General features: G+C 46.9%; 1 protein-coding gene across 1 annotated transcript; it reads right to left on the bottom strand.

Moving 5' to 3' along the window:
* Window positions 1–3,107: 3,107 nt before the first annotated feature.
* Window positions 3,108–19,596, bottom strand: Dad1 (defender against cell death 1). Its single transcript, XM_052191528.1, has 3 exons — window positions 19,323–19,596; window positions 11,262–11,435; window positions 3,108–3,332 (listed from the first exon to the last, which is right to left on the bottom strand). Exons 1-2 carry the CDS (start codon window positions 19,531–19,533, stop codon window positions 11,305–11,307), a joined length of 342 nt encoding a protein of 113 aa, XP_052047488.1. The 5' UTR covers window positions 19,534–19,596; the 3' UTR covers window positions 3,108–3,332; window positions 11,262–11,304.
* Between the last annotated feature and the right edge of the window lie 1,387 nt (window positions 19,597–20,983).

The following is a 20,983-nucleotide window of genomic DNA, read 5'->3' as shown; positions in this document are numbered from 1 at the left end:
TCACTTTTTTCTTTCTCACTAAAGTCCTTATTCAAGGTAAAGGATCATGCATACCCAAGGAAGACTCATTTTTATGTTAATTTTTTTAAACATTAGCTACAGTCTTGTCCTGGCTAGTTTTCATGTCAATTTGACAGTCTAGAGTTATTTTGGAAAGGGAATAACAACTGAGAAAATGTCCCCTCAGATTGGCTGGCAAGCCTGTGGGCATTTTCTTAATTAATAATTGATGAGGGAGAGCCCAACCCATTGTAGGTGGTGCCACACACACACACACACACCACACTACACATACACACACACACACCACACACATACACCACACACATACACCACACATACACACCACACACACACACACACCACACACATACACCACACACATATACCACACATACACACCACACACACACACACATACACACCACACACACACACCACACACACACACACACATACACACCACACACACACACCACACACACACACACATACACACACACCACACACACACACACCCCTGAGCAAGCTGGTCCTGCTCTGTAAGAAAGGCAGCCTTCATCCCTGGCCTGTGCATTAGCTCCTGCCTTGAGTCCCTGGCCCTGACTTCCCTGATTGATGGATTATGTGCTATAAACTGAAACAAATCCTTTCCTTCCCAAGTAGATCTCACCTCCCCCACCCCCACCCCATGGTATTGTATCACAGCAATGAAAGCACTAAGATAAATCGGGCACCCAAATATTAGCCTAGACTCCCAGCCCAGCACCACAACCCACCACAACTACAACTGAGCTAGCTTCCAGGTGCTGGGAACTAGCTGATGCCGGCTTGCTGGATTTCCCAAAGAAGGGAACAAATCACTGTAACTTCCCCCAAGTATTCTCCAACGATCATAACAAGAGTGTTTTGTGGGCCAAGATCACAGGACATGATCAAAGAGCAGAGGAGCGGGCGGCTGAGAGAGGAAACGTGAGAGACATCTGCATGCCGTGGAGACAGGAAGTGTGTAGGCAGAAGGTGCACAGGGCTGTTTCCCACCACCGCAGAGCAGGCAACAATGTACAGTCGTTGTGGTAAATGGCTTGCAGGCCTACAGAAAGAACAGAGGAAATAAAAAATAAACCACCCCACGGAGGAGTGTGAGCGCGGCTGCAGGAGACAGCAGGGCATCCCCCAGCCCATACTGTACCGCTTCGGCTGAGTCAGCAAAACAAATCCCTGGGGCTGGGGAGCCAGGCCGTAGGCACTGCCCTCACCGAGGGAAGGCACTGCCCTCACCGAGGGATAACCCACAGCTAGTCTTTCTGTGCATTTGGAATTGAGAGCCACAGAACAAGCTAACTAAAGTCTCTAGCAAATTAGCAACCTACGGTACATTTTCAAATTTGAACTCAAGACTCCGAAAGTAATCTAGAGCTTTGGACTGTAGTACAAACACACAGCAAGATCTGTCTGCCACCAAGGCTAGTCTGGGAAAATCACAACCCTGAGACAAAAGCAAATCTGACCCTTGGAAACTCAGTGCCTGGCCCACGTGGCTTTAAACCACTGTGAGAACCGTGAATCTTCATGCAGTGTTGTGACATCTGCCTTGCCAAGTTACTGTGCATTCTCAGCTGACCCACTGTCTTAAAGTTTATTTTTCATATTTGAAATATCTGCTTATTGAATCCAAACTGAAAATCCTCCAGATCTCCCGGAAAAGCTGCATGAGGTCTGCGCACAGGGGCGAGCCCACTGGCCAGTCAGCCATCTTAGGGAATTTCTCCTCACAGCGCTAGGCCTTGGCCCACAGAACCCCTGCCAGGTTTTGTCATTATGTTGAACCCAACCGTTCCCAAAAAGCTTGTTAACTCTTTGTAGAGCCACACAATCTGGAGCATGTCTAGCTAAGCAGAGCTAATAAAGGAGAGGCTCCAGCTTGGTCGACCTTCTGGGTAATCACAGGATACAGCCAAGGCTGAAAATCGGTGCATCTCAGACTTCTGCGTGCGCACCACCAACCTGGGACCTTGTTAAAATGCAAAGCTTTGCTTCTGATGCTTGGGGGTAAGGCCTGGGAGTCTCCTTTTCAAACAGCTCCTGAGGGGCCAGTACTACTAATGGCTGACTACCCACTGAATAGCAAACCTCCTAGCTCGACAGCTAGGACAGGTAGTCAGTCAGCTATACCCCAAAGACCCATTTGATCTAGAGTGACCCAGGCAACAGAACTGTGAGTTCCTCAGCCTATGCCAGGGTGCGGCGGCCCCACGGGACTCTGGAGCACAGGTCATCTGGTAATCAGCTCCAGGGGAACGCAACAGGGCTGTTGCCCGTATGTGGCCAACTTGCTGCTCCTGAGACGGACACAGAGCTCACTGGGTCCAGGGTGCCTGGACTCCAGCCAGCAGATGCTACGCCACTCTGGCTTTGTCCTTAATGTGAACTTCTGTTGTTTGTTGTTTCTGTGGTCTTAGGCACAGATCTGAGCTTCATTTCTTCACCTACTTAATGAGAACTGGAACCTCAGAAGACAACTTCGAGGTGAAATGAAGGCTTGTGAGGGAGCTTTGGAAAATAATGGGACAGAAATCGACACACACACATACATGCCACAGTCACGTACCACAGACAGCACAGTCCCTCAGTCACACAGACACGCAACTGAGACACCTGCCTGCGGTCAGTCACACGCCTTTCTCTTACTTCGCATGCTCGAGCATGCACACGCATGCACACACTCTCGCACAGGCACACTTTGCACTTGGCTTATACTGCCAGAGACATGAACTTATCTCACTTTTCCCCAGAAGCAGATGGAAACAGACGTAAGGAGAGAGCGCACAGTTCAGTCTCTGATAAGTGCTAAGCGGTGCAGCCCCAGACAATGAAGGATTAGTCAAAGCTTGCCTGATCCAGCAAAGGACAAAGGACTGCCATTTTCCAGGTTGTCAGCACTGTCTTTTGTCACTAACTCCAATGACAACTACTTAACAAAAACAAGGGTGAAGGGTCACAGGTGAGGGGTCACAGTTGGGAGCACGTCATGAAGAGCACACAGACCCGAGGGAAACAGATCAGCACACAAACGTGAAGTAACAAATGGCACTCGGAGGCAGTGGCACAGAAATATTTTTTAATTAGGAAAGTTAGGGTTGCACTGAGGGCAGGCAGAGTCTGTGCTAACAGACCTGCACTGTGGAGCTGCTCCGACAGAGCGAAGGGAGTTCTCTGGACATGCCACGTCACAGCCAGCGAGAATCGCAGTTAAGCACGAATCTGAAGAAGCCATGTGCAACGAGCTGCCAGCGCGAGATTTCTGATCCAGGGGCCGTCAGAGAGTGAGCCTGGAAGAAGCAGAAAGGTGTGTCAGGTCCCAGACCCTCCATCCGAGCCTCACCCATGAGGCAGCTGCTGCACTCCTAAGTGCACCGCGGTATTTAGACAGACTACAGTAACCAGAACATGGCCGACTTTTCACAGCATTTATGAGAGTAGCATCTATAAGGACTGTACTTACACATAAATTCCAAGTTCACAAAAAAGAGAAAAAGGCCAGTGAGGCGCTGGAGACGCCTCCTGACCTACCAACCCTAACTGTGAACAGCGCTCACCTCCCTGCCCTCAGATCCTCAGAGCACTAATGTCCAGTTTGAGGGCAGACTCATGACTGTGGATAAAACTTCTCAGAACCTCAGAAAGGGCCGGGTCTGTGAAGAGGCAATGTAGCGCCCACTTCTCCTAAGTTACTCTGGGTCAGATGGACACTGCTTGCCAGGGGCCAGGCTGCTGCTTAGAGCAGGGTGGATTCTGATACTAAGACACGTGAGCCTTAGACACCAAGGCCAGTCAACACAGAAAGGAGAGGGCTCGGAAAAGAACAGGCCTTTGGTGGTAGTTTCCAGAAAACCCTGTTCCGTCTTTTCCAGCGTGGACATACTCAGCGAGTGCTCAAACAGAGGCCATGGGTTTTCTGAAATGTTGACATGATGGGGACGGTAAGCAACTCAGAAGGATACTTTTAACTTCAAGCGGAGGACAGGCTGCTATCAAAACCTGCCTCAAAATCTCTTCCCTGATGGAGCTACATGCAGAATGGAAGACACCTACTGAGAAAGGTGAGGGGGTCCCCAGTCTGTCCCCCAGGAACACTATCTGCACTATCACTGCACTAGCACTATCTGACCCACCCATTCTAATCACCCTAAAAGAAAGCAAGAAAAATACAAGAAACGATAGAAATAACATTTTCTATAAAGGAAAATGACAATGGCAGACAGAGCCCCGTTCCTGGGATTGTGGGCTCTTCCCCAGAACCTTCTCTAGACTGTCACCATCACTGGACAGATATGATCAAATGCTGACCTTTCCCTGGATTCTGATCACCAAATTACAGCCGAAACTTGGGGCTGATAGAAATCAAAGATAACTGAGCACAACTCCCAGGAGCAAAGCACAGTCTAATGCTACAAGGCACAGATCACAGCTTCTAACAGTGAAGGACACTCCAGAAATCAACCAGGCTGATCCTCTCCTTTTAGAAATGATAAATCTACAACTTGATAGCTTAGGAATTTTATCCACAGCTATTCTGTCCAAGCCAGCAGCTACACAGATTAGTATTTAACTTTGTTAAAACCGCCTGAAATCGTGGGCGGGCAGGGCTGTGGGTACAGGTCAGGTGGTAAGATGCTTTTAGCATCATGACACCCAGCACCCACCATGTCAAGCATGCTGGTTCATGCCAGAATCCCGGGACTTGGGGAGTGACAGCAGGAGGGTCAGAAGTTCAAGGTCTTCCTTAACTATAGATTGAGTTCAAGGTTAGCTAAGGATTCAGAAGAAACTGTCTAATAAAAATAAAAAAACAAATCAATTAAGGAAATTAAACCTTAGTTCCTTGGTTGGTGAGTCCCTTTTCAGATGTCCACCAAGCCACACCAACCATGTGACCAATAGTGCTGTGGTAGGGCAGACCCAGGCGCTGTGTGAGGTCACCACCATCACCACTACTAGATTATCTCAGCTCTCCCAAACTGCCTTCTCCTACAGCTCTCCTGCACCCCCATAGTGATGCCTGCCTTTGCACAAACACCTAAGATTATCTGTCTTTATCCCTTCTTATAAACTGCTCTTAACTTTCCCCATTTAAGCAAGTTTAATATTTTAACAAACGCCAGGCGGTGGTGGCGCTTGCCTTTAATCCCAGCACTTGGGAGACAGAGGCAGGTGGATTTCTGAGTTCGTGGCCAGCCTGGTCTACAGAGTGAGTTCCAGGACAGCCAGGGCTACACAGAGAAACCCTGTCTCGAAAAAACCAAAAAAGCCAAAAAAAAAAAAAAAAAAAAAAAAAATTTAACAAACACAATCCTATAAGTACGTATGTATACATATAAGCATATATGTATACATATATATAAACATAAATATATAATCATTACTCAAAAGCTCTTGAAAGCAGAGAGCAATGGGCATCGGAGTTCAGGATCCAACACCCCCTAGTAAGCAACCACTCTGTCACCTCACCAAGGACTAACGTCAACTGAAATTTTGAGAAGACTGAGTTTCCTCAGGTACAAAGCAGGTAAAAGCAGGTACACACACGGCTGTCTGTCTCCCCCACCACAGGGCAGGCAGGGAAACCGAGGCCTGGGGTCAGCCTTGAGGTCCTACCCTCGGGAACCTGGGAGAGCAGTGGAGGAGGGGAGAACAGGAGTGAACAGCTTTAAAGAACATGACAATGCAGAGTGTGAGCGGTGCACACTGCGGGCCTGAGAGCCCAGGGACCAGGCCCCAGTGCAGCACCGTGGGTGACAGACCCAGGGCTGGAGTTCCCAGAGCTAGAGGCAGATGGCTAGAGGCTAGAGGAGAGAAACAGAACTCTTCACAGATCCACCAGTTAATTATGGTCACAGCTCTCAGGAGGCAAAGAAGAGGATCCCAAGTTCAAGGATACCGTGGGCCACAGAACTAGACTATCCCGGAAAGAGAAGAAAAAAAAAAAGAATAAAGAAAGAAACAGAAAGAAAGAAAGAAATTTAAAATAATTTAAAAATAGGGTTAATGAGCTGCATCAGTGGGTACTCCTGCTACTCCTGACAACCTGAGCTCCATCCCCAGGGCCCACATGGTGGAAGGAGAGAGCAACCCTGAAGGCTCTCCTTGGACCATGTGCCAAGCTGCCCATATCCACAGACAGACAGACAGACAGACAGACACACACACACACACACACACACACACACACACACACACGAATAAATCTAACTACATCTGTCTAGCTCTCTGCCTTCAAAAGACCAACCAGAAGAGTTCAGCCACAAATTAAGAATCAATTAATGCTTTTTAAGAACTATTAAGACCAATCATAGAGAAGTTACCTGACTTTCCTGAGAAAAGGTTAGGGAGCCACTGGCTCCTCAACTAAAAACTGAATAGTTCTGTCAGTGGGAACTCTGAGTTGGGAGGCAATAAAAGGTCTAGAATAAATGAAGACCAAGTCCTGAGACGGACAAAGGGACCCTGTGAAATGCTCCAGTTCATGCTCACATGTGAAGCCACAAGCCTGGCGTCCTGCCCTGCTGCGGACCCCGAGCTCAGCACTGCCCACTCCTGGCCAGGATGGGCAGAAACCCCCAGGCAGCCTTTCAGCTCACATGGGCCTCTGCTGCCCTCCCATGACTGGGAAGGAACTAGCTTCTGTTGTTCCACCAAAATACAACTCATATGCTTTGTGACGCACTCCCAGCACGGGAAAGGTGCATCCACTAGATGGCAGCAGAGTGCAGAGGGTACCATCCAGACTGTGGCGGATGGCCCACGCCCAGATGCACGCAGAAAGCCATAAATGGACTTGGTGGGTTATAAAATTTAAAGAGGGCACGTGGTGGGGTACTAGGCAGGGGTGATACTACCAAAATACACTACATAAATGTGTGAAATCGTCGAAGAATAAATTAAAACTTTTTTCTTTAAAGTTCCATGCCAAGCCAAGTGAGCTGGGCTCAGGGACTGCGGGCACTTCCTGGGCCCCAATGCCAGGGTATGGTCCCTATGACCCACAGTGAAGAGAATGCTCAGAAGGAGTCAGTCCTGTTCACCATATGGCTCTGGGCGCGCGCGCACACACACGCGCACACACACACACTACAGCTTCTCTAAATAAAATCTAATAAATTGTAAGCAATAATTTTTTTCAAGTTCCAGGCAAGCCTGGGATAAGACCTTGTCTCTTAATTAAAAATAAAGATATAAAGATGGAGATGGAAAAAAGGAATACATTTTGAGTCCCTTTCCAAGGAAATTCTTTAGATTACTATATTTTGATAAATTAAAAACAAAACAAAAAAAAAATCAGAAAGGGATTGCCTAGTTATAAACAGTACGATCAGTTCAAAGGTTCTGCCCAGCCCCGTAGCCTTCTAGCACTACCTAGGATTAAATGCTACAAACTTTTAAAGATAATAAAAGACTCTCCCCATAATATTAAAAAGCAGAACTAACAAAACTTCAGCCCAGGCTTCCAGCCACCACCCCCCCTCCTTTAAGGCAAGCACACTGAAGCCGTGTGGCTCTGTGATGCCCACCTCACTTTCTCCTGCCCACAGCCCACATCGCGGGAATGTCAATGCCCCAAACGCAACCCAAAGATGCTCTGTCTCCCTTTTCATCCTTTTTTTTTTTAAGCTCTGAAACTGGGCAAGCTGTGGCATACCCCGTTAATCCCAGCACTCAGTCAGACACAGGTGGATCTCTGAATCTGAGGCTAGGCTGGTGTACAGAGCAAGCTCTAGGGCAGCCAGAGCTGCACAGAGAAACCCTGTCTAGAAAAACCAACGAACAACCCTGACACTGGAGCTGGAGAGATGACTCAGCAGTTAAGATTATAAACTGCTCTTTCAAGGGACCCAGCACCACAGTTACAGCTAAGAGTTCCTAACTGCCTGTAACTCTAGCTCCAGGAGACCTGTCACCTCTGGGAACCTGCATTAACATACACAAACCCACACAGGCATACACACATATGCAAATTAAAAATAAAATTTTTTTAAATTAGAAAAGGAACCTAAAATTGGGCCCGGGCAATGAGGGCCCATACTTGTAATCCTAGGACGTGGGAGGCAAGGGACGAGGACCAGGAGTATGAGATCATCCTTTAGTACATAACCTCTTTGAAGTGACCTTGTACTACAAGAGACCCTGTTTCAAAGCAGTAACAGAAGATTTCTCCTAGTGTCTCTGGATCTCTCAGTGCCCCGTCTGCAAACGGGGATGGCAGGCTCTCCTGCCTGAGGTGTCTGAGATGTTCTCAATCTGTCTGCTCTTCTTGGCTACCCTAAGTCACAGACTTTTACAGCCCAATGCCAATTTCTTTTGATCTGCCTTTTCTTCCTGGTTTAAAATGACACCTTCAAATTCATTAAAAGTATTTTTTTAATGCCCATCCTCTCCTGGAAAATAAGGAGTGTGAAGCAGCAACACGAGAATCCAGCTCACACCGTGCTGCCCTGTAACCCCGTGATTCATGTCACAGAATAAGGACGTCGACACCTCCACTGTCTTATGAATGAGTGTGTTGTAAGTGCAGGGAGTGGTTGTGGTTTTGGTTTTGGCTTCCTTTTCATCCGACCTTCTGAGTTAGTGTGACCATCAGAACTCACTTGGCACAGTGAGCACACGGGGACAGACAAGCTGTGGGACAGGGCAACATGTACCGGGTGAGAGGTGAATGTGCTAGGCTACCCCCAGACGAGAGCATCTCCCCACCTTTTCTAGGCGCCTACTATTTTCTACTAAGTGACTGGACACCGCACTCTGGAATTGGGCGACTCTGCACAGGCTTAGCCCATAATTCCCAGCTGGGCAGGGGGCCAGGGCTGTCAATATGCTCTGCACTACACAGTTCTGCTGAGCCTGCTTCTCCTCTTGTCATAATTCTGAAATACTAAGTTCTTTGGAAGCAGAGTCCTCCTCCAAACATGGCAGCACTAGAAAAGAATTTCCCATGATTTGTGGTATCTTTGAGAGCCTGGAGAACACCCTGGAAATGCATTCTGTCCCTTTCTAAACACATACCATAACTCATCCAGGAAGCACCTTCACAAATCTAGAGTAGGGCAATCAGAAGACAGAGTTGTTTCTCCATCTCTTCAGAACGCCTGAGAGTTAGACCTGGAATCCATAAACTCAAGGTAGTCTACACTGGAGGCTCCACTCAAGGTATCCATGGAAACAGTTAACTGGAACTGCTCAGAGCTAGGATCTGCTTGTCAGCTCCTTCTCCAGGCTCCGTAGCTCCTTCCCCACTCTCATAGCACTGCATCCTGCCCTCAGGGAACACTCCAATCATGTCATGTTTTTACTGCACACAGCTGAGGATAAACTTGAAGTTCTACCCTCCCGCCTTTCTTTGGCCTGCACGCAGGGACGACAGGGACAGCCCACTGCACCTGGCTGTGCAGGACTGACACTGAGCCCAGGGCTCCCCACCCCCAGGGTACCCCACCCCAGGGCGCCCCACCCCCAGGGCGCCCCACCAGCTGAGATGCATCTCCAGCTTTGCTTCTTTTGTTTTTGTTTATACTTTTAAAACTCTTCACAGAGGCAGAAGCAGGCAGATTTCTGAGTTCGAGGACAGCCTGGTCTACAAAGTGAGTTCCAGGACAGCCAGGGCTACACAGAGAAACCCTGTCTCGAAATAAACAAACAAACAAACAAACAAACAAACCTCTTCACTTTTAAAGGCATTTCACTTCCCTCTGTACCCCACTAACTGGCACTGACTGGGGATGAGGAGGAGGGATGGGAATCAGGTCTCCAGTGACTGAAACTGTATCAGGGGAGCAGAATGAACTGCTTCTCAAATGTTTTCACTGACTATAGCATCCCAGCAGCATCCACTACCCAAACTGAAAGGTCAACCCCGATAAACAGAACAGTTTTTAAGGTGCATTACGTGCCGTTTCCACTGCAGCCACCGTCACATCACTGCACGTACTCTGGTTCCTGTGTGAGGTCTGAGGCTTTCAGGACCAACACACAGGTTCCCATGCAGTGATGTAAAGAGGTGGCCCGGGGACATTTTCTAAGATTCTCTTCTCACCATCTGGAAGCAATAACACTCAATCTTACGGTGCAAAGGAAATGGAGGACCACAGGCATTCGTCCGTGAGCTGCACACGCACAGGGCCAAACATCAAGAGGCAGAGGCTACTCGACATCCTACCCCTGTGCATCTGAGGAGGCAACTGCATTGTTGCCCATGTTCTCTAATTAAAAGAAAAACATTGGTGTGTGTTTGGGGGGAAAAAAATCACGTACTTATCACAGCTTTAAGACTCTGCTTCTGGGGTGTAGAGGTCTGAATGAGAACGGCCACAGGTTCATGTTCGAATGCTTCCACCCAGGAGGTGGAACTGTTTGAGAAGGATTAGGAGGTGTGTCCTTGTCGGAGGAGGTGTGTCACTATGTGAACGCTTTTGCAGTCACTATGCGGATGCCACTCGCAGTTAGCTTTCTGCTTCAAGCTGCGGCCTAAGATGTAAGCTGCCAGCTACTGCCCCACACCATGCCTGCTGCTGCCATGCTCCCGCCTTGACAGTCACAGACTAACTCTTCCCAACAATGAATACCAAATTAAACACTTTCTTCTACAAGCTGCCTCTGCCATGGTGTCTTGTCACAGCATTGGCAAAGTAACGAGACAAGACGGGAGAGTGGAAGGGACGGAACACAACCTATGAAGGGAGGGTAGAAAGGTTTTCAGCTCTGCAAAAGGGATCTAGGCCTACCTGGGTTTCCCCCTCAGAATTCTGTAAAGTTTGTTTGGGGGCGAAGATGGCTTCAGTGCCTAACAAGGGATGCAGCAAACAAACCAAATGCTGCCAGTCTGGTTCCAAATCTTCTCACAAGTTAATCCAACTTTACCATTTACGTTCGGGGCACATATTCATAAAAACCAGCTGTCAGTCATTCACACTACTTTGAATACCTATCAAGCCATATTTAATATTTAACACTGATGGCAATCAGAATTGGAAGAAAACTCAAGAACAAATCTAAAAGCAAAACCTGTAAATTATCTTTCTCCAAAAGCCTTCGGGTGCACACCTGTAGTCCACAGCTGATGGCCATGCTGATATAATACCCACGGGGGCTTAGGGAAGCCTGCAAACACCCTACAGCACTCTGGGAACGGCCAACCACGACCAGAACCAGCCCACCTAATCTACCTGCTAGAGTCAGCACAGCAGGACAAGGCTGGGACCGCCACTTACGCTCAGCCCATCTCCAACTCCATGGTGAGGAAACGGGCGCAATTCAGCCAACGAAGTTCATGACAACAAGGTGCAAGATGGTGCTGGCAAAGAGAAAATCAGCAAAGGCTCGCTCTGGAGAGATGCCTTGGAAATCCGCCTTGTTCTGGGGGTTGATCTGTATTCTCAAGCAAACTGGATAAGAAACAAAACACAAAAGTCAGTATTCAGAAATATAAAACAAATGATTGCTAATCAATACACAAATATATCCCGTGTTGAAAATTCTCTAATAAAATGAAAGCATCACACCCAAGAGGCATGCACAGGAGTGACGCCTATGACGTGCACCATGCTAGAAAAGTTAATGTCAATTAACAATGCAGAGGGGATTATATAGCACATGTAGACAAAGAAATACTATACGGCAATGAAAAGGAACTTCTGCTAGATCCAAACTGGATGGATTTCACGGTGCTATACTGCACAGTCCAAACATAAAGAGTACACACTAGATGATTCCATACATATGGAGCCTTGAAACTAGACAAACCTGCCAGACATGGTGGTACACACCTGTAATCCCAGAACATGGGAGGCCAAGGGAGGGCAGCCACAAGTTTAGAGACCAGTCTGGACTACAGTTAAGACACTCTCTCAACAAAGCAAGACAAAAATAAATAAATAAACAAAATAGGCAAAATAAATTTAGAGTAGCATAAGTCAGACAGTGGTTTTCATCTCTCATGGACAGAAACATGGCTTCAAAATTGAGAGAAACCTTGTATGGTGCTGATAATGTTCTGTCCTGATCCGGGTCATAGTTAGGCCAGAGTGTTTAAAACCTCATCCATCCCAAACTAGGTGTGGGGCTGCCCAGCTGTAACTGGCACTTCTGGGGCAGATGTAAGGGACTCATTCAAGGTCATCTCCAACTCCATGGCAAGTCCAAGGTGAGCCTGAGCCACATAAGACACTGTCTCAAAAATATAAAACTACACTATGATTTTGAGAGAGCTTACTGCTGAGGGCATTTGCCGGCAAATCTGACAGCATATACACACACATACCTAAAAACTGTAAAAAGAAAGTAGCAAATTAAAACCCATAAAAGTATAGACCTTTACAATCTTAACTATCCTTTATTAAAGGAAAAATGAAGGGGCAAACACCACGACAGAGTTATGCTAGCAACTGTAAGCTTATTCCCCTTACACCTGCTAACAGCCTAGGCACCCTTAGGCTGGCTGACTTAAAAGGTGTCTGATTATACCTACACGGGGCTACAGAGACAGCAGTGACAAAGGCTGAGATGAAGGATGACCTATGACATCCTGACCATCCTCTGCACGAGGACACACAGCAGGGATCCTAAGTATAGCTCATGGTCCACAAGGACCTCCTACTGTAGATAAACTGTCTTTGGTAAAGTTCTAGTGCCTTTATTTGTCTCAAAAGACAACAGAAGATCCAACACACAAGCCTCTTGTCCGCAGTCTCTACTCCCGGTTTCTGTATCTGAAGGCTCTAACAAGGCGGCAGCCAGTCACCCGGAGGACTCGAGGAGAACCTCCAGGGGCATTCTCTGCTCAAACACCTTTTATGGCTTCAATAAATTACAGCACCTGCTTCAGGCTAGAATCCACTCTAACATTAACAAAGAATCCACACAGAAGACAGACTGATCAGATTAGTCCTCCAGAGTTCATCACCATGGCAACAGTTCCCATCAACCTAAGCACAGAAACACTACAGAATTGCAAAGACCTTTATGAAGGGCACTGGCTGGAGTAAGGAAACCATTTAAAACCTTGCTGTAAAAGGCCAGGTTAGACCACCTTTTGGGAAAGCTCCTGGCAATACCACTTAATATTTAAAATGTTTTTACCTTTTGACAATGAATGTGTCTAACAAAACACAGTATGTTTGTAAAATTGAAAGAAAGAAAAAATGGTCCAAATGTCACCCAGGGGAATAATTAACTCATACTACATACCTGCAATGAAATTCTATGAATGGCTTAGGAACTGAAGGGCTCAGGGTTAAGGTGATAGACATAGGCATAGGCAGAGACAGAGACAGAGACAGAGACAGAGACAGAGACAGAGACAGAGACAGCCTATAGTGCAGAGAAGACAAAGCTTCCTGATGAAATGGATGTGGGAGTCAAGAGAAATCATGAGATCAAAAAGACCTAAATATCTGGCTAAGCAACCCACCCAGGGTGACACTGTACACTGCTGGTAACGCAGCAGATGGCTGGGAGGGGGATGCCCATTTGGAATATATAAACACAAGAGATCAAAGAGACATCAAAAAGAGAAATATGTCAGAACTGGACTTAGTATTTTGAACCAACTAGACAGGTCCAAACTAAAATATCAATCCCAGGATAACTGTATGCATACACATAGAACTTAAATTCACCTATGGGAAGAAATACAAAATGAGCGCCCAGCACAGTGGGAAGGAAAAGCCAACAGGAGGCGAGGAGCAAGGAGGCCCTCACGAGAGCGCTGAGAAGGAGTGTCGCACTCAGAAAGAACCAGCCATTTGCGCTAAACCAGCCTGGTCTCAAATTCATAGATATCCTCCTGCCTCAGCCACTCAAGAGCTAAGACTAAAAGTATGCACCAGCACACCAGGTTCAACTTTTTAAAATTAGACAATATTAGAGCAAGTCTAAGACTTGATTCAGTCGAGAAAACCCATGATGGTGAATGAAGGGTTCGCCACAGAAGCTGCTCAGCCACCAGCAGAAGACCAGCATCTCTGAGCAAGCGCAAGAGCTGCCGCTGCCGTGGGAGGGAGCCAGACAGCAGAGGCAGGGGCAGGGGCAGGCAGGCTGCTGTGAGCCACTAGATGACCACTCTCCTGGCCACTCTCACTTTGCTAGTAAAAACCTAAAATATAAGATAAACTGTGGATACAGGCAAAGAAATGGAGAAAACCGAGAGGTTACAAAGCACTCTGGGAAAGTGTGTCCCGAGGGACACACTGCAGAGCACCAAAAGGGCCAGGGAGCCATCAGGCGCCTGTCCTCCTTCACTAGCAATACTTCCAGTGACCTGTGCGTCCGCCTTCACACTGTAAGAGGAGGAACCGCATCTGTGACCCTCACAGCTGAATCCACAGCACAGCAGCACACGGCCTGGCAGTCAGTCCTCCATCTTCCTTAAAGTAAGACAGCTGTGCTGACAATTTAACACGCACGAGGACGCAGGCATGAAAGCACCTGCCCTGGCCTCCCAGAGGGATGCAGACTAATGCAAAGTCCCATCTCTCTTCTTCCTTACCCTCAGCCAGTACACGGAGTGAAGCTAGGACACGAGAGCCCTGGGTCCACAGGAGAGTCAGCAACCGTGAACTGAGAGGTAAGGTGTGAACCAAGTCCTGAAGATAGACAAAGGAACAAGAACCTCGGAATGGCAAATGGCCTACAGACACTGGACAGTGATGAGGACGGTGGTGCCAACAAGGCCAGCTCCCAAGAGAGCCCATGTGTCCTGAAAAAACAAACTAAACACAAACTCTGCTTTGGGAACCACAGACAAATGTAGTTAAGTAACACAATCAGGCGTGAAAATCAGATGAAGCTAAAAGCAGCGCTACCAGGGGCTGCAGAGCCAGGAAGCAGCCCGAGGCACCAAGAATAAGCAAGTAATGGTTGTGACATTTAGTGACCAGACAATCAGCCACGAAGTTGGCAAACTCCCAATCTCCTGCACAGCAGCTGAGAGCGAGCCACAGATCAAAGGACACTCCCTAAAGTAGCTCAACCCCAGTCCACAGCCACCAATGGGACAGAAAATCCTCTGGATTAGTCTCCTAGTCTTTCCAATTCAAACTCCTTTGTGATTTCTTAACTGGGAATACTAAAACTTTACTTTGTAAATGGTGTGTGTGTGTGTGTGTGTGTGTGTGAGAGAGAGAGAGACGTATGAATGTGGAATATGTGTATGTGGTGTGTGCATGTGTGTTCAGATACACATGCCTGTGCATGCACACTTTCAGAGGCCAGAGGACATCGGGTGTCCTGCTCTCTCCTCTGAGACAGCGTCTCTCATTGAACCTGAAGCTGGCAAGCAGCAAGACTCCACAATCCTCTTGCTTTTGCCCTGCGGCCCCAGCCCAGCACTGGGGTCACAGGCATGTGTAGCCATGCCTAGCTCCTGACCTTGGTGCTGGGGATCTGACCGCACCACTGCAAGCACTCTAACCAACTAAGCCATCTCTCCAGCCCACTAAACTGTGGCCTAAGCAACAGAACAGAACCAAAGTTCTGAACAGAACAGAAGAACCAAAGTTGTAAAGTAACTTAAAACAATGATTTAACAGACTAGGGACGAGGCTCAGTGGTGAAGTGCTTGCCTAGTAAGATTTTAAAGACAGACTTAACTAGTTTCCACTTACTCTCCCTAAACAGTTCTTGAGAAGAGCAGGTCCCAGTTAGGTACAAAAGGAAACTACAAGGACTCCCCACACTGGAATGTTAACTCTGAAGCCCAGCTGTCCCTCCTCTAGTGATAGCTAAGATGAAGACAGACAGCTGCTGAGCGCCGCTGACATAGGAAAATGACTCCCGAGGTCCTTTAAAAGCCTACGACACTATTCACTGCTGAACAAGCCCATCCCTAGTGCCATGGCACCTCAAGCCCCTTCCTGAGACCCTGAATAAACCACCCGGCCATGAGCAAAAAGAAGACACTATTGCGTCTTTCCAGGACTTAAATGTTTGAGGGCAGCATTCTAAACTGATTTACTATGTTCTGGCCAATCTCTAAAGAGCAAATGCACATGCAAAAACTAGCCAAATGAAGAGACTCGAAAGAGTGTCCTCCCCCAAGTCATGCAACTAGCATCAACTTTAAGTCTGCCCTTTACTTCCAAAAAGAACTGCTGTTGGGCAGCGGGTTGTATGTTACTCTTAGTGTGAGTGTATGCTGCTCTCTCCTTTTTCACGTGGACTCTCCTGTGGACCCAGGGCTCTCGTGTCCTAGCTTCACTCCGTGTACTGGCTGAGGGTAAGGAAGAAGAGAGATGGGACTCTGCATTAGTCTGCATCCCTCTGGGAGGCCAGGGCAGGTGCTTTCATGCCTGCGTGAAAGGGGAGGGGGGAGGACAAGGCAGGAGTCAGTTCTCTCCTCCCACCCCAGGTCCCAGGGAGCAAACTCAGGTGATGCTCAGGTTTGGTGGCAAGGCCCTTCACCCACTGAGCCATCTCACCTGCCTGTGCTGCCGCTGTTAATTCTCAGATGATCTCCTACAGAAACAGGCCTGACACCCAAACCTCCAGCATTAGTGCCTCTTGGTCTTTCAAAATCCTCCCCCATAATTCCCTACAACCTTTCTTTGCCAGAACTGGCCCTTCCCTTCTCTTTCCAAAAGGAAAAAAAAACAAAAAACAAAACAAAACAAAAAAAAAAAAAAAACCATAGACAAGTCAAACCATCAGCAGGCATGTCCTATCTCAACATGAACAAAGGCCAAACAGCCAAATTTCAAATTTTTCATTAAAACAAGTTACCAGGCAATGATCTGGCCTAGCAAAAGAAGTTGAATTTAGTAAAATTAATGTTGTCAAAAGACACATGGCAGCCAGGCTGCTGATACACCTTTAACCCCAGCACTCAGAACATGGAGGTACATGGATCTCTGAGTTCAAGGTCAACCCCATCTACAGTTCTCAGGCAGGGCTACACACTAAAACTCTGTCTTACAAAAAAGAGAGAGAGGATGGATGGATGGACAGATAGATGGATCTGTGGATTTAGCTCAGTGACAAAATGTCCCAAGTTCACTGAAGGGAGGAGAATGCAAATGACATCTTTCTGCAGCAACAATGAGTTATCTGAAATCCTTTTCTTTTCCTTAAACCTGCTTTTATCTCTCTCACCCTATTCCCTGTTACCTAAAAGATTTGAAAATATCACTACTAACACCAATCTTACTACTAATAATGATCTCAGTACTAATAATGCCCTAATCATAATGCCCTAATCATAATGCCCTAATCATAATGCCCTCACTACTAATAATGCCCTCACTACTAATACCCTCAATACTGATAATGACCTCGCTATTGATAATGTCCTCACTACTACTAATATTCTCACTACTAACAGTGTTCCTTTGCTAAGCAGTCTAGTCAAAAACAAGCCATATACCTCCCACTAGAACCTGATAATTTCAGCCTCAACAGGCACAAAAACAGGACTTAGGAGCTGGAGATGATGTTTCAGTTGGTAAAGTGCCTGCCTCAAAGCATAAGGACCCATGTAAAACCTGGTTTGCTGGCACATCTATAACTGTGGAGCTGGAGAGAGTTGGAGAGAGGCAGACAAGACACCATGCAACATGAAGATACCCCCTCCACAGAGTTCTCTATCCACCAGCCAGTTCAGTCTAGCCAAGGAATGCTTCTGCTCTTTGACCTCCATATATACACACAGACATATAATGACACTTTACAATACACTATATACACACAAAGTTGCCCACAAAAATACTTTTAAAAGAAATAAAAAAAAAAAAAAAAGGCTGGGGCTGGAGATGGCTCAATGGTTAGAGTGCTGACTGCTCTTCCAGAGGTCCTGAGTTCAATTCCCAGCAACCACAGGGCGGCTCACAACCATCTATAATGGGGTCTGATGCTCTCTTCTGGTGTGTCTGAAGAGAGCTACAGTGTACTCATATACATATAATAAATAAATCTTTTTTTAAAAAAAAGCAAAAGCCATCTCAAAAAAGAAAAAAAGACAGACGGAAAGAGAGGGGGGGGGGGAGGGAGAGAGGAAGGGAGGGAGGGCAGGGGCACTAACCTAACTTTCCAGCAAATCATTCTTTTCTATGAAGTCCTGGGAAGTCAGGACTTAACACAGAGGCTTGTGAAGATGGGCGGCTTCAACAGGAGAGGACTCAAATCAGCTGTCAGGCCCACCCTGTTCCTACACTTCCATAACCAGAGGCTAAATAAATAAATAAAAAAACCTTCTCAGCAAGATGCTTTCTCCTGGCTAGCTAATAAAGTTGTCATGAAGAGTACTGAGCACAGAAAGGGGTCTGTCAGACCCGGCTGATGGCGCTAACACATCCTAGTGGTTAGGGTGTAGCCTCCAGAAACTGCACCAAATCCAAAGACGACTTGGATGACTGCTGAACAAGCTGACTCTGCAGCTCTGGCTCTGACTGGGGCACAAGTCAACTGGGGTCTATTTAAGTTCTGAAAAGTAAAACTGTTCCCAGTGTGCCTGAAGTAACAACGTGAATGTGTCCATGTGATGTGAGGCCTATGTTAAGACTGTAACTCAAGTCTCCAGACAAGTCCAATGCTATATTTTGTCTCTGCCCAAACCAGCTCTAATTCGCTGAGGAAAACAACTGCTAATAAACCCCCAAAACACTGCTGACCATAATACACTTGGTAGTAACATTCCTGAGCCAAACCTGCTCTCAGTATTCTCTCAATCCCATGAGGCAAGAAAGGTCAGACTTCAGATGAAATTCATGGCGGCAATCCTTATTAAATCTGGAGGTCTACAAGGTTATCAAATGTGTAGACCTGAAAGAAGCGCTAATTCACAATTGTGTGAATAAAAATTGGGTTCAGGATAATAAGCACAGAAATTATGCACAGAAATAAGTGGGAGTAGGGGGCAACTAAAAGGCCAGCATCAACTGGATTGCATTCTCACAAACAATCACTAATATTTATATTCGTATACTATCACTAAAGTCTTCTAGATGGAGTAGGGATTAGGCCAAAGTTATAGAAATACCTCAGCTTGGCTTTTTTCCTTTAAAGCTCTACCAACTTTAAATTTACATTAAAGTTTCATCAAGTCAGGATATCTTTCCTTAGAGAAATAATAATTGCGATCACCAGAAGAGCTATTTCTTTACATATTCAATTTCAACTCCTGTTTGGCATTAGAAATGTGACATTTCTGAGCCTGCTTCCTGGATCCCAAGAAGTAAGCGTGACTTCACAGACGTCGGCTTTCTACAAACTACCAAAGGGTACAGTGAGGACGAAGCTGCGCGCCAGCGTGGGGCATTATTACCAGGATACAGAATCATTACCCGCTAGGATGAAGCTGCCCACACAAGAGATGAAGCCGGAGAGGAAAGAGTTGAAGGGGAAGGTGCCCACGAGGAGACAGTAGCCGAACTGCAGCGCCCCGGTCAGCAGTATGTAAAGGAGATAGGCGTCCAGCAACTTCAGCCGCTGAGGAGTGGAGCTCAAGTACTCCTCCAGGAAACGGGAGATGACGGACACCACCGACGCCGACATGACGAACGCGAGCACTTCGGATACCGAACGACCACAGGGTATGTGGCTCGCGCGTGCGCGGTAGCAGTAGCCACGCCCACGCCGGTGGGCCAATTGGCTCCGGCGTAAAGGCCAGCCTTGGCGCGTCACAATTAATACGCAGACGCAGACTGCTTCCCCAGACTGAGAACTACAGCCGGAAATAAATTAATGCGCCTGCGCATGGCCTATCTGCGCTCTGGAGACGTGTACTATATCCTTATTTCCGCCCTGCGTTTGTTGACGCCCACTGTTGCTCTGGCGACAAGATTTGTGACAGGAACAAGGGGAGAGGTTTAACCGCGTACAGAGAAGCCTACCAGAGAGTTCCGGCTCTCTTTGATTCCCCCTGTCCTCAGTAGTCAAGCTTAAATACCAAGCTGGCGGTCCAGGGATTTAACCTGTCTGGCCCTAATTCTCTTAAAAGCTCTGTCTTCAGATGCCTGTGACCGATCGTTAGAGCAGGTCAAGTTCCTCGGCAATGAGAACTATGCTTATACGGGGCAAGCGCCGGTTTACACTGGCGGGAGAGGGTTGACCTCTACAGGATACTGAGCTGGAAGGCTGGATCTGGCCCCTACGGAGAACCTAAACCAGCAGGTATTCATTCATTCAACAAACATTTGTTGGGTACCAGGGAGGGCCAATAGCTTGTAGTTAAATTGTAGGAATTTTTAGGTTAATCAATCACTGTCTAAAAAGAGAGCTAGTCACTTGTGCATAGAGTGAAGGGTCAGGATCAGCAGCAATCCTCCCCAAACTGACATCATACAATAGGTATTGTTATAATATCCCGAGATGTCAACCTTGAAAGGCTCCAAAGAGCATGTTTGGTTCAACCTTACCCCCTATGAATCATTTTATAGAAAAAGAAATGAAAGTTTGGGGTTTTAACAAGTACAATTAACTGCTTTTTAGAGTTTTAACTGAAGAAAACTTGAGTCCTGCCCTCTGGTTTTCACTGCCATTACAAGTTCACAATAGCCCGACCTTCTAAACCTAGTATCTCATCTTTCAGTTGAAAAGTCTACCTGCATATAATCCGGTACTTCATTTCAACATTTAAGTCACTTTCTACTGCTCTGCCTAACTAGATGAGCAACATTTCTAAAACAGCAACTGAACTACTGTCACTTGCTATCTGTATTTAGCCCGGAAATACTTAGCACCACAATCCAATGAGTAAATAGCCCTGCCCAGGTTCCGGTGAGTCACTCGTATCTTAGAAAGGCTCTCTGTTAGAAGAGGTGAATCCATATTCACGACGGAGAAGTTTGTACTCCTAAAGAAATGTAGCCTCAGTGCTCTTGAGTTACTATAGAGCAAGGTGGGCTCTGGAAGGATAACCAGACTGGTTCCTAGTCCACATAATATGAAATGCATCTAAATTGAACCCTTCCCCCTGTCTCATCACAAGTAGAAGAGATTCCTC

The sequence above is a fragment of the Apodemus sylvaticus genome, chromosome 8 (genome assembly GCF_947179515.1).
Source record: "Apodemus sylvaticus chromosome 8, mApoSyl1.1, whole genome shotgun sequence".
Taxonomy (NCBI): Eukaryota; Metazoa; Chordata; class Mammalia; order Rodentia; family Muridae; genus Apodemus; species Apodemus sylvaticus.
Note: the sequence above shows the minus strand (reverse complement) of the source record. Positions and strands in the feature narration are given on the sequence as shown.